Source organism: Echinops telfairi, unplaced genomic scaffold (assembly GCF_000313985.2).
Source record: "Echinops telfairi isolate 266 unplaced genomic scaffold, ASM31398v2 ScPeMD7_3;HRSCAF=10, whole genome shotgun sequence".
NCBI lineage: Eukaryota > Metazoa > Chordata > Mammalia > Afrosoricida > Tenrecidae > Echinops > Echinops telfairi.
The window spans coordinates 58633278-58645347 of NW_022103899.1; the positions used below are offsets into that span (position 1 = coordinate 58633278).

The 12070-nt window shown below is 52.3% G+C and overlaps 1 protein-coding gene across 1 annotated transcript in view; it reads left to right on the plus strand.

Moving 5' to 3' along the window:
• Nucleotides 1–12070, plus strand: part of EFHD1 (EF-hand domain family member D1) — a 34374-nt gene that overhangs the window by 20818 nt on the left and 1486 nt on the right. The window contains exon 3 of the mRNA XM_004701680.3: nucleotides 2143–2277. Within this exon, the coding sequence (XP_004701737.1) occupies nucleotides 2143–2277 (135 nt within the window). The remainder of the gene's footprint in view (nucleotides 1–2142; nucleotides 2278–12070) is intronic.

Consider the following 12070-nt stretch of genomic DNA (forward strand, 5'->3'; position numbering starts at 1 on the left):
ACCACGCAGCAGTCTGATGCCGGCTGCGGCCTCCTCGGACCAGGTCTCTGCTGGCCTCTAGTGAGGGAGTTGGATGCTGCAGGCCGATGAGGGCGGCAGCCTTGTCCAGCAGAGCTGGCACTGCCAGCCTCGCCAGAGCTCCGAATGCTAGAGCCTCGGCTTTGCCCCTTGGTTTATGCTTGGCGAGCCTCCACAGTGGACTCGGGAACCACCCCGAAGCCAGGGGGGGAGAGAGATGGGCGTCTGGGGAAGGCACCGTCTCTGGGTCCCTGCTCTGCAGTGTGGCGACGGAGCTTTTCACTGGAGGGAAACACACTTCCTCTGGGAACTGGAAGTCGTGGGAGGCCCATCCGAATTGTTTCATCTGTGGCCCTGGAAAGGTCATCTCCTGGGGGGGCGGGCTGGGGGTCCCACAGATGTATTCTGACTGTTCTATTGTTGGCTGCTGTGATCAGCTCGCCGAGCCAGGCCTGGCATCTCCATGCACCAAGGAAGGATGCTGCCGGTCCCAGCGCCAAGCCAAACCAGGGTCGCCTGGCTTACTGGGATGGCAGGAAGTACGTTGATTTCTCTTCTTCCGACGGGGGAAGGATACATTCTCGAAGCTGAAGGGCAGCTGGTGACCATGACATTTGTGGAAACTCCTTACTCAAGGGGACTCAAAACCCAACCAGCAGACCCCGAAAACGACCGTGGGCAGGCGATCAGAGGATGTTGGCGCTGCCCGGGCAAAGGCGGCCGCTTGCTTACTCTCGCCTCCGCTCTCTGGAGACGAGGCCTCAGCAGAGACTGGCCCCCGGAAGAAATCGTTCAGGTCACGTTTTGACTCTGGAGGAACGGGGTGACCTCCTCACTCGGCGATGCAAGGATTGAGGAACAGCCACCTGGAAGAAGATCAGGTTAACCATCAACCTCACAAGACAGGTCGGAATAGATGGTGGCGATTAAAGATTCACCTGCTTTTGTTTTGGTTAAAGCCGTGGGCAAAAGCACAGGTTGTTACTGATGGGAACTTCGGCAAGGGGAGAAAGTTTTTCCAAACATTTAACACCGGGCAGGGAAAACTTCCAAGGGTCATGAAGTGCATCGGCCAGCGGTTCTCAACCTGTGGGTTGTGACCCCTTTGGGGGTCTAGCGACCCTTTCACAGGGGTTGCCCGATTCATAACCGTAGCAAAATGACAGTGATGAAGTAGCAATGAAAATAATTTTATGGTTGGGGGCTCACCATTGAATGAGGAACTGCATGAAAGGGTTGTGGCATCAGGAAGGTTGTGAACCACTGACCTGGGTTAAATTCAGCCGCAAATGGCAGGGCATTTAAAATACACCCCAAACCCAGTTTTCTGAAGCCTCTATGGCAGCTGTGTGCAAAGTGAACTCTCAGGCTGAAACGGGGCACACAAGGAACAAGAAACTGGCAAATAATTCCATTTTTATTTAAAAAATATATAGATGGTTCTGTTTGATTTTTCTCTCGTTGTAAGGGAAGGACTTTGTGCTTTTCAAGATAATGCTTCTTAAAAAATATTGAGTGAATATTTTGTTTTGATTTTTTTTGGGGCGGGGCTGGGTGGGGGCAATGCGTGGGTGTCCAGGAATAGAATTAGTGGTTGGCAGAGTGTATGTGTTGTATTGGGGGTAGGGGTGGGGATATTTCCAAAGGCAACACTGGTGGTTCCACCATAGAATTCTTGCCTTCCCTGCCGAGACCCGAACTCAGGTCCTGTCCACCACCCATCTGTTACTGGACGCTGGCACATTGCTGTGAGGCCTGACTGGTCACCGTGGAGCCTGCAGACTGAGATGAGCCAGGGAGAGAGACCTGGTGATGGTCTGGTCGCGGGGCTGTCTCGGCACTGGGGCCATTTCAGTCCGCCATGCTCGGTGTCACCCATAGCAATGCTGTTTCCAACACGTCCTGAAGAGTTTGAATCCATTTAGACCCCTGCCAAGTAGGCACGAGGGCTCCCGCTTCTCCATGCTTGAGTTTTTGACGGTTAGAGGTACATCCGTAAGTCGTTACATGCCTCCCTCTGTGCTGTGGCAGAGAGAAGGTTAGAAGGATGACTTGAACCAACTGGGAGATCTCATGGTGGCCACTGAAACTCTTAACAGCCTCCCCCTCTGCTTCTCCCCGTAGTTCCTGCTCATTTTCCACAAGGCCGCGGCTGGGGAGCTGCAGGAGGACAGTGGGCTCATGGCACTGGCCAAACTCTCCGAGATTGACGTTGCTCACGAGGGCGTCAAGGGTGCCAAGGACTTCTTCGAAGCCAAGGTAGGTGCCTCATCGCGTCTGTGTAGGGCAGCCACTCCCTGCCCTCACCCCGTCCAGCAGGAGTCCTCCCGGCGGAGACTGGCTCCTTCACTCGCCCACAACGCGGGAGGTGAGCAACAGATGGACTGTGTGTCCTGCAAAGCCGCAGGCAGAGGAGACTGTGGTGTGTCTGGGTGTCACCGGACACTGTGTGTGTGTGTGAGAGAGAGAGAGAGAGGGATGGGGGGCAAAAATCTGGAAATGAAAACCCAAACAACACGAAGCAGATGGTCAAACATGCATCTCGATTTTGGGTCCAGAAAGCTGTGCCGGGGCAGCACCCCAAGAACCCACATCTGTTCCCATGTGTCGCAACCCCGTAGGACAGAGTCCAGCTGCTCCTTTGGCTTCCAAGGCTGAGAATCTTTTTTCTTTAACCATTTTATTGGGGGCTCATACATCTCTTATCACAGTCCATCCATCCATCCATGGTGTCAAGCACGTTGGTATGGTTGTTGCCCTCATCATTCTCAAAACATTTCTTTCTACTTGAGCCCTTGGGATCAGCTCCTCATTTTCCCCCCTCCCCCTCCCTCATGAGCCCTTGATCATTTTCCTGTCTGTCTCCCTTCACCCACTTTTCTGTTGTTATCCCCCTTGGCAGGGGTGGGGTGTTATATGCAGATCGTTGTGATCGGTGCCCCCTTTCTCCCCCCACCTCCTTTCCCCTACCCTCTTGGAAGGCTGTGAATCTTTAAAAAAAATCAGTTTTATAGGCACATAATCCACATGTCATACAAATCAATATTTCAGTCATACCAGAGGCTCTGACTCTTGACGAGAGCAGACAGCCTCATCTTTCTCCTTCTTGGAGTGGGTTTGGGTTTGAACCGATGGCCAGCGGTCAGCAGCACATGTTAGTAACCCTCTGTGGCACTTGATCCAGACTTTCCTAAAGAACCTTGTCCACCCCAAGCCGCCGATGAGTTGCTGGAACAGCTGCCTCCACTCGTGTCCCCAAACGCCACGTGGGGAGTGGGACCACACGGGCATGGCGGCTTTCCCGGGATGCCTTTGCTCCCTGGGCAGAGCTTGCTAGTGGGGAAGCAGTCTCCAGCCCTCTGACCCTTCTGGGTCACTAAGCGTCGCTGGACTCTCCCTCAGCCTTCCTGCCATCAGCTGTGCGGAGCACACCTGCAAAAGGTGGGCCTCCCAACCACGCGCGCCCCCCCCCCCCAGGGCCCTCGCTCATCCCACTGCTGCACACGTCGATTCTGGCAGGTCCAGGGTCCATATCACTGACTGATGGTGTCGCCTCTCTGGGCCTCAGCTTCCTCAGCTGCAAGACGGGGTGACATTCGAGGGGGACAAGTTTAGTAAGTGCTGGATACACAGCCCTCGGGGCACAGCATGGACTGTTGGGACCCGGCCCCCCACCCCCCTCCGCCAGGCAAGAACCCACTCCCAGCAGCGTCTACCTTTTCTTGAGAGTTGCCCAGAGACGGGCACCCTGAGGAGGAGGCTCCTTCATTCAGGGGTGCTGTCTGCTATCTTTCTCCTACTGTGGAACCCAGAGTCATGGTGGACGCCGAAGGCTTGCCCTGTGTGCCCTGCTAGAGACAAACCAAGCCCCCATCCAGCCGCAAACGCACGCCAGGGCATGTGTCCAACTCAGAGAGGGGCTTAGGCCTTTCTGAGGGTTCACAGTGCCCCAGCAATGGCAGGCACTCCCCATGAAGAAGCTGGAAGCTGTGCTCCCCAGGGTGTACAGACTCCAGACCCACTGCCATCAAGCCAATGCCGACTCACAGTGACACCCAGGACAGGATGGAGTTGACTGACTCTCACAGGAGTAGAAAGCCCCTTCTTCCCCACGTGTCGGCTGGTGGTTTTGAACAGCCGACCTCGCAGTTTGCAACCCAACACATGACCACTGCGCCCCCAGGGCTGTTTTTCCCAGGGGGTTATGCCACCCCTGGGGGTGCTGGAGCAATCCAGGAGGCTACAGAAGCAGATTTCTATACTCGTTCCAAGATTATAGGTTAGTACAAACATTTTTATTTGCAGGGGGCGGGGGTGCTGAATCATTTTTTATGTGTTTGTTTTATGAAAAGGGTGGTGGTAGGCCAGATTCATTTAAGAATCTAGAAGAACATCTTGTCTTGGCATTGTAGACCCTCGAGAATTGGGCTCTGGGCTCTGTCTTGTCCTTTCTTATCTACCCCCGTGCATGTCTCCAACACTGTGGCCATTGCATTCCCCAACCAGCCCGCCTACCTGCCTGCTGTGTCCTCTGCCTGGAGTGCCCCGCCCAGATCGCGCTAGAAAACTCCTCACCCGCTCTGAGACCCACATCAAAGATTCTCCTTCTTGGCTGCCTTCCACCTTCTTCTGTGGGCCTCTGTCACACAGGGCAGCGGCATTATAATTCGTCATTTACAAGGTAAAGGCACTCTTCACTCTACTGGGGAAGGTTGGGACTCTGGTGCCAACCCCCTGGCCACAGAGTGGATTCCACCAACAACAACCCAGAGGCCAGAGCAGACCTGCCCCATAGCGTTTCCAAGGCTCCAAGTCAGCGCTTCTCAACCTGTGGGTCAGGACCCCTTCACAGGGGTCGCCTAAGACCATCAGAAAACACGTATTTCCTATCGTCTTAGGAACCGAGACACCGCTCCTCTATCTGTCACCAGGCGGGTCCGCCCACAGGCAGATACGCCCACCTATGAGTACCCGTCGTGAAGACTGTTACCCATGCTGCACCCTGCTTCAAGACAACATATCATTGATTTGTCATTAGAAATACATATTCCACAATACATAATGACACATTGTTTTTGTGATTCATCACTATGCTTTAATTATGTTTAATCTATAACAACGAAAATACATCCTGCCTATCAGACATTTACATGATGATTCATAAGAGTAGCAAAATTGCAGATTCATAACAGAAGCAATGAAAATAATGTATGGTTGGGGGTCCCCATGAGGCACTGGATGAAAGAGTCGAGGCACTAGGAAGGTCGAGAACCATTGCTCTAAGTGTTCCCGCAGGGGCCCTGGCAGTGCAGTGGTTACGAGCTGGGCTTTGATCCGTGTGGTCGGCAGTTTGAAACCACCAGCAGCCCCTTGGGAGAAAGACTGGGCTTTCTACTCCCGTGAACAGTTGACGGTTCCGGAAATCCACAGGGGGGCGCTGCGAGTCGGCATTGTCTCCGTGCCAGTGAGTTAAGCTTGGCTGGGTCCCAGAAGCAGATGCGGCCACGTCTTTCCTCGGAAGAGTGGCTGGAGAGTTCAGACCGCCCGCGCTTTGGTTCACAGCCAAGTGCTTAAGCACCGGGCCACTAGGGCGCCCTTTACTTTGAGACGAGCTGCTAGCATTTCAAGTCCCGGAACTCCAGAATCCCACCGTTCCTCCAAAGGCCTTTGTGCACATGCACACAGAGGTCACTGCCTGAGGACAGTGGAGAACTGTGCCTGTGGGTTGCCAAGGCCGTAGCTTTCGATGGGATAGACAGCCTCTTCTTTCCTCTCACAGACTAGCTGGTGGTTTCAAACTGCTGACCTTGCCATTAGCAGCCCAGTGGGTGGCCCACTACCCCACCAGGGTCCCTCCATGAGATAGACAAGTTCTTCCTCTTTCTCGGCTCCATCTTCGCCGTATCCGGAGCAGGCGCTGCCTTTCAGCCGCCTTTATGCAGCTCTTCGTTCAAGCCCCGAAGATCAGGTGGTTCTTCGGGGAGGCTCGCCTCTGGAGGATGGGGCTGCCCTGAACCAGTGTGGGCCGGAGGCCCTGGCTACTCTAGAAGTAACTAACTGGCCTGTACTTAGAGGCAAAGTCCGTGGTTCCCTGGCTCGTGCTGGGAAAGGAGAGGCCAAATTCCCAAGGTGGCTAAATAGGAGAAGAAGAAGAAGCCTGCTCGGGCCAAGTGGTGGATGCAGAACAGTCGGCGTTTTCTCAATGTTGTGCCCACCTTTGGCAAGAAGAAGGAACCAAATGCCAACTCCTAAGGCCTTTGAAACCCTGGCTTGCTCTAATAATAAAGCCATGTCGCCCCAGGCCAAAAAAAAAGAGAGAGGTAGACGGACTAGTCTTTGTATGCACGAACATCTGTGGGCAGCCACCGTGACACAGCGCCGTGAGGGTTGGAGCAGCCCTGGAAACCACCCACCCTTGCCCTGTCAACCAGGCAGGTCCTTGTGGTGCATCACACGCAGGTTACAGCCGTGTGACTGGCGCGAGGGCCTGCTGCTGTCTGGGGCTGGTCTCCATGTCGCTGGATGAGAGCAGAACATGCCTGGAGGATCGCGTCCCAGACGATCCGTCACGGTCAGGTCCGAGGGACTTCCTGCTTCCTGCACCTGCGTGCACCTTTATTCTTATAATGGAGCGCAAGGACGAGAAAGAATAGCAATAAAGTTTTCCGACGTGTTATGTTTATAAGTCTGCCCAGACTCAAAGGCCCGAGTGGGAGGTGTGTTGTCTGTGTAATTACAGGGCCCGGTGGATAATGGCCCTCGCTCGACAAAGGCTCTGGGTGTGACGAATGGAGGGGAATCATCATTTGGATTTGGGTGGGGGCCGTAAAGGGGCTGACCCCGCGACAGCTGTGTGCAGATGGAGGACTCACCTTGACATCAAGGGAGGGGGTTGGCGTTGCAGGTGTGGGAACAGCCAGAGCAGAGGCTCTGAGGAGGTGGGGGCGGGGGAAGGTGGCCTGATGCAGGCGGTGGGTGGGTGGGGCTGCTGACAAGGATGTAGAAGCCAAGATGGAAGCCCCAGATCAAAGAGCTGGCCAGCCTTGCCAACCTTTGCCACGGCCCTGTGTGTATGTGTCTTGCTGGGGAGCATGGCATGTTGCATTGTTGTTCACTGTCTTGAGGCGATCCCCACAGGTGGTGACCCCATGGGTGTGGAGTAGAACCGTGCTCACAGAATTGTGTGTGTGGTGGGGGGAGTAGGGGATGTGGCATTTTATTGAGACCTGGGTGAAGGTTTACAAAACTGGTCACCAGTGTTGCAGGCGACACACGTTTGGCTGCATCTCCTTCGTTGCAATCCACGCAGGGCACCACCACGTCTCCCACTGCCCTGTGCCGCCTCTTTCCAGCCTGCCTTCTTCCCTACGCCTTTACTAACTTTAGTCTCCGGTAAATCACCAAGAGCTGGTTATTCTGAGGTGTGTGCGTCTCTCTCGTGCGATTCTTCCCCTTACAGACCTGTCAGTGGTTTGCCTGAAAATGGAGCCATGGGGGTGTGTGTTGGGGGTGGTGGGGTGGAATTCCATTCAGCTCCAGACCCGAGGGGTGACTGTAGGCCAGAGTCTTGGGGGTGGGTTCTACCAGTCTCTATGTGACCAGCAAGCCTGGTCCCCTTCAACTTTGTGTTCTATCCCGTTTTTCTCTATGGAGTGGCCAGCCTGGTCCATGTCGTTGGGAGTAGAAGCCACCTACCTCCCCGTTCTTCTAAATTCTGCCGTTTCTGAGGGTGCGACCTTTGAGAAGCCGGTTGCCAGGCACCTGTGGGTTGGTCTGAACTCCCCAGTTTTTAGCTAACAGTGAAGTGCTACAATTTTAACCCCCTTGGGACTCCGTACAGGAGCCCTGGTAGCAGTGGCTGGTTATGTGGTGGGCTGAGGAACACAAGGTTGGCAGTTTGAAACCACCAGCCTCTCCCTGGGAGGAAGAGGGGGCTTTCTGCTCTGGTAAAGAATTAGAGCCTTGGAAACCCACCCAGGCAGTTAATTCTACCTTATCGGATAGGGGTCGCTATGAGTCGGAACTGACTCAGTGGTAGTGAGTTCAGTATGGGGCTCCGTGGGCTGAACTGTGCCCACTCCAAATGCATGCCACCTTGTTTAGATGTGACCAAGATAGGAGTTGATATGACATCCTACTTGGTTAGGATGTTCCCTAAGCCCAAGGGGAGTATCCCTGGGAGAGACAGAAAAGGATACGGGAAAAGCCATGTGATTGGAGCATGAGTGTCACCAGCCAGGGGTGCCTGGGGCCACGAGAACCTGAAGGGTGCCAGAACCCTCTAGATTCTTCCATAGGAGGCTCTGTGATTCCAGCCCCCAGCCAAAGGCGAGAACATAAATAAGCTTCTGTCATCTGGGCCCACCCAGTATGCGGTCACACATCCCAGCAGCCCTGGTTAGCGGCCGTCAGTAGGTTCCGGCTCAGGGTGACCCCGACCTCTCACGTGTGTCAGATTAGGACTGGGTTCTCATTAGCTGGGTGTCTTGAATAGGTTTTGTTTTTCTTTGTATGATTCTAAGAACAAAAGGAAAATATGTATGTATAAATCAAAGCAAAATAAAGAAAGGTTGCTTAAAAAGAAACAAAAAAGCCCGCCCAAACAAACAAACAAATTTCAATCACGGGTAGATCAGATAAGGAAGGACATTTAAAAAGCCAGTTAGATATCCCAGAGACACTGGTGACATTTCGTAACCATTCATAATAAGTGGGTAAACGAGAAAAGAAAATGCTTCCTCGGTGTAATGCCGGAGTCTACGCCCTGGTCAAGATCGAGGCCTCTGAGGAAGCAGCGATACACTAGGTAGAGGAGTGTGAGTGTACAGTAAGCAAACCCGTCAGTGGACTGGGATATAGAAAGTCAGAGGCCAACCTTCAGGTGAGGGTTTTCTGTCTGAATGAGAGCTTCTCCATCAGTGAGGAAATGGACGCCTTTAATGACCAGCATTGAGACTCTTGGCAGGGCCACTTCAGGCAACGACACCAAGCTCCTCGTGTAGTAGATCCCGCCCTGAAAAAAGATCCACGCCACTAATGAGTGGGAACATGCGAACCAGACCAGAGAAGAAGAAGCAAACAGGGAAATAGAGCCGTGGCCTCTGAACCCTGACTAACGAGAGACCAGGAAGGAGCTGCGTGGTCAGTTCCAGCTCACCTGTGCTATGACCCGAGATGGTGTCCAGTTCGACCACGGGGAGAGGCTCAGTGGAAACACCTAGCAAAGGGCACCATGCCGATGATGTTAAAAGCAGCACGCACGTCGGAAAATAGAATCCTGCAGCCCGAGAGGAGGCTCTGTAAGGGATACCGATGGGTAAGTCATCAAAGAGGAAGGAGCACCACGGGCCAGGCTTTGATTTGTTTTGCTTTTTACTCCCTGTCCTTTCATCAAAGGGAAACGAAGCCGGTTTTGTTTGTTTGCTTCTGCAGAAAGGAAAAGTGTTCATAAGTCTGGGCAAGGTGATAGGAAATGAGTATTTTCATTCTTGTTGGAAATAAATTGGAGCAGCTCGTTGAGAGAACCATTTTGCAGTCTTTATTAAAATAATGTACATACCCAGTGCCTTGTTTTTTGAAAATTTGACCAAATTCTGATGATATGGAGAGAGAAAAATGAATCGGTGCGTCACTGGGTTTGCAGAAGGCTATGAAGGACGGTGAAAGCTAAAATCCATCTGTTGGGTCCCCCACCCCGTGGATTAATCCTCTGGTGACTCTCCTCTGACCATTGACCAGGGATGGAAATAACTGCCGTCAGACAGAGTGGATTGAAAAGTGGGTTAAAGCAAAAGGAGTGAGGTTAAAATGTAACATCATCTCACTTATTTTCCCTTTTGACCCATTTTAAATTTGTTCTAGTTTTGTGTTTTGCTCTCGTTTGCACTGAGGGTTTTCTGGGTGTTGCTGTTGAGTGTGGGGGTGTGATTTTCCTTAAGTGAGATCCAGGATAGGTAGGTCTGTAGAGACCGTCGCTTCTTAGAGTCATGGCAGGGGAGGTTGAGGGGAGATGGGAAGCTAATAATAAACGAGCATAAGATTGAAGAAGTGCTCTAAAACTGGTGGTGGTGACGCTTTACAATTCTCTTGAACATAGTTACATCTTTGAGTTGTATGGTATGTGAATTGAAAGTCAGTAAAACTCCCCAAAATTAAAAGAAAAAATTTTTAATTGGTGCCAGAATAGAAGGATTATAAGAAAGGTTTAAAAAAAAGAAGAAGAAGAAGAGATCCAAAGCCCATTAGTAGGCCACTGGAGATCCCCTTGCAGAGGGGTCTCGGGGCGGAGATGAGCCAGTCAGGGTGCGATGTAACAATGATGAGAAATACAACCTTCCTCTAGTTCCTAAAAGTTTCCTCCCCGCTCCCACTACCATGACTCGAATTCAATCTTGCAAGACTGGCTAGACCAGAGGAGGTACACTGGTACAGATAGGAACTGAAAATACAGGGAATCCAGGACGGATGAGCCCTATAGGACCAGTGGTGTGAGTGGCAAAACAGGGAGGGTAAAAGGAGAATTGGGTAGGAAAGAGGGAACCGATTACATGGAACTGTGTGTGACCTCCTCCCTGGGGGACAGACAACCGAAAAGTGGATGAAGGGAGACGTCGGACAGGGCAAGATATGACAAAATACCCATTTATAAACTATCAAGGGCTCATGCGGGAGGGGGGAGCGGGGAGGGAGGGGAAAAATGAGGACTTAATGTCGGGGGTTTAAGTAGAGAGAAAATGTTTTGAGAAACGAGGTACAAATGCGCTTTACACAATTGATGTGTGTATGGATTGGGATAACAGTTGTATGAGCCCCTAATAAAATGTTAAAAAAAAAAAAGAAGAAAGGTTTATGGGCTGTGGTATTATTGAAGACCCATCAGGCTCTTTGTTTCTTTTAAATGAATGGCCCTCGCAGCAGTGGCAGGAACGTGTCGTTTTTGGAAAGTAGCCCTAGAATGACGAATTTTGAAAGAGCAAAATGTTCCTTGGCACTACTGAACCAACAGCAGAGGTGTTTGGGGGAAACAGGACGTTGGAAAGATGCCCTGTGTCACAGGCCCCGCTGTAGACGGATGCGATCCCAGGGCTCAGGGGAGTTTCCAGACTGAGTCAGGCCAGGAAGAAAGGCCTGGCCGTCCACTTCCCAAGCCAGCCCGTGACAAACGCCTGTGGGTCACAGCAGAGCCGTGCTGCATCTGAGAGGGTGCCGGGAGGTTGGCAGGTGAGCCTCAGAGGTTGGAAGACCCTCAAACACCCAGCTTAGCAATGAAATCCAACAGACACTGCGTGAAAGGAGCCCCGGCGGTGGCAGTGGCACTTTTGGTTAAGCAGGAGACTGTGAACCCCAAGGTCGGTGGTTCCGATCCACAAGTTGCTTGGCAGGAGAGAAAGATGAGGCTGTCCGCTCCCATCACGTTTCTTAACCTGTGGCTCATGACCCCTTTGGGGGGGTTGAACAACGACCCTTTCACAGGGATTGCCTGATTCATAACAGTAGCAAAATGACAATTCTGAAGTAGCAACGAAAATTATTTTATGGTTGCGGGTCACCACCACATGAGGAACTGTATGAAAGGGTCGCAGCATGAGGAAGGTTGAGAACCACTGATTTACAGCCTCAGAAACCCTCTGTGGGTGGGGTCTCTGAGTCGGCTGCACTTCATAGCACTGGGAAAGGGTCAGGAGCAGGGGTCCTCACACTTTAAAAACGGGGCCAGTTCACTGTCCCTCAGATCCATTGGAGGGCCAGACTATAGTTAAAAAACAAACAAACTATGAACAAATTCCTATGCATACTGCACATACCTTATTTTGAAGTAAAAAAACAAACGGGGCAAAAACACCCGGCGGGCCGGATAAATGTCCTAGGCGGGCTGCATGTGGCCCACGGGCCGTAGTTTGAGGACGCCTGGCCGTGAGGATGGTGCAGGAGCTGGTAGCCCTGCATTCCTTTGTGCATGAGGGAGCCATGGTGTGGAGCTGACGCCATGACTACAGACAAACAAGAATGGCTAAAAAAGAGAAGTCAAGGAGAAAGACCAGCCGTAGTAGAT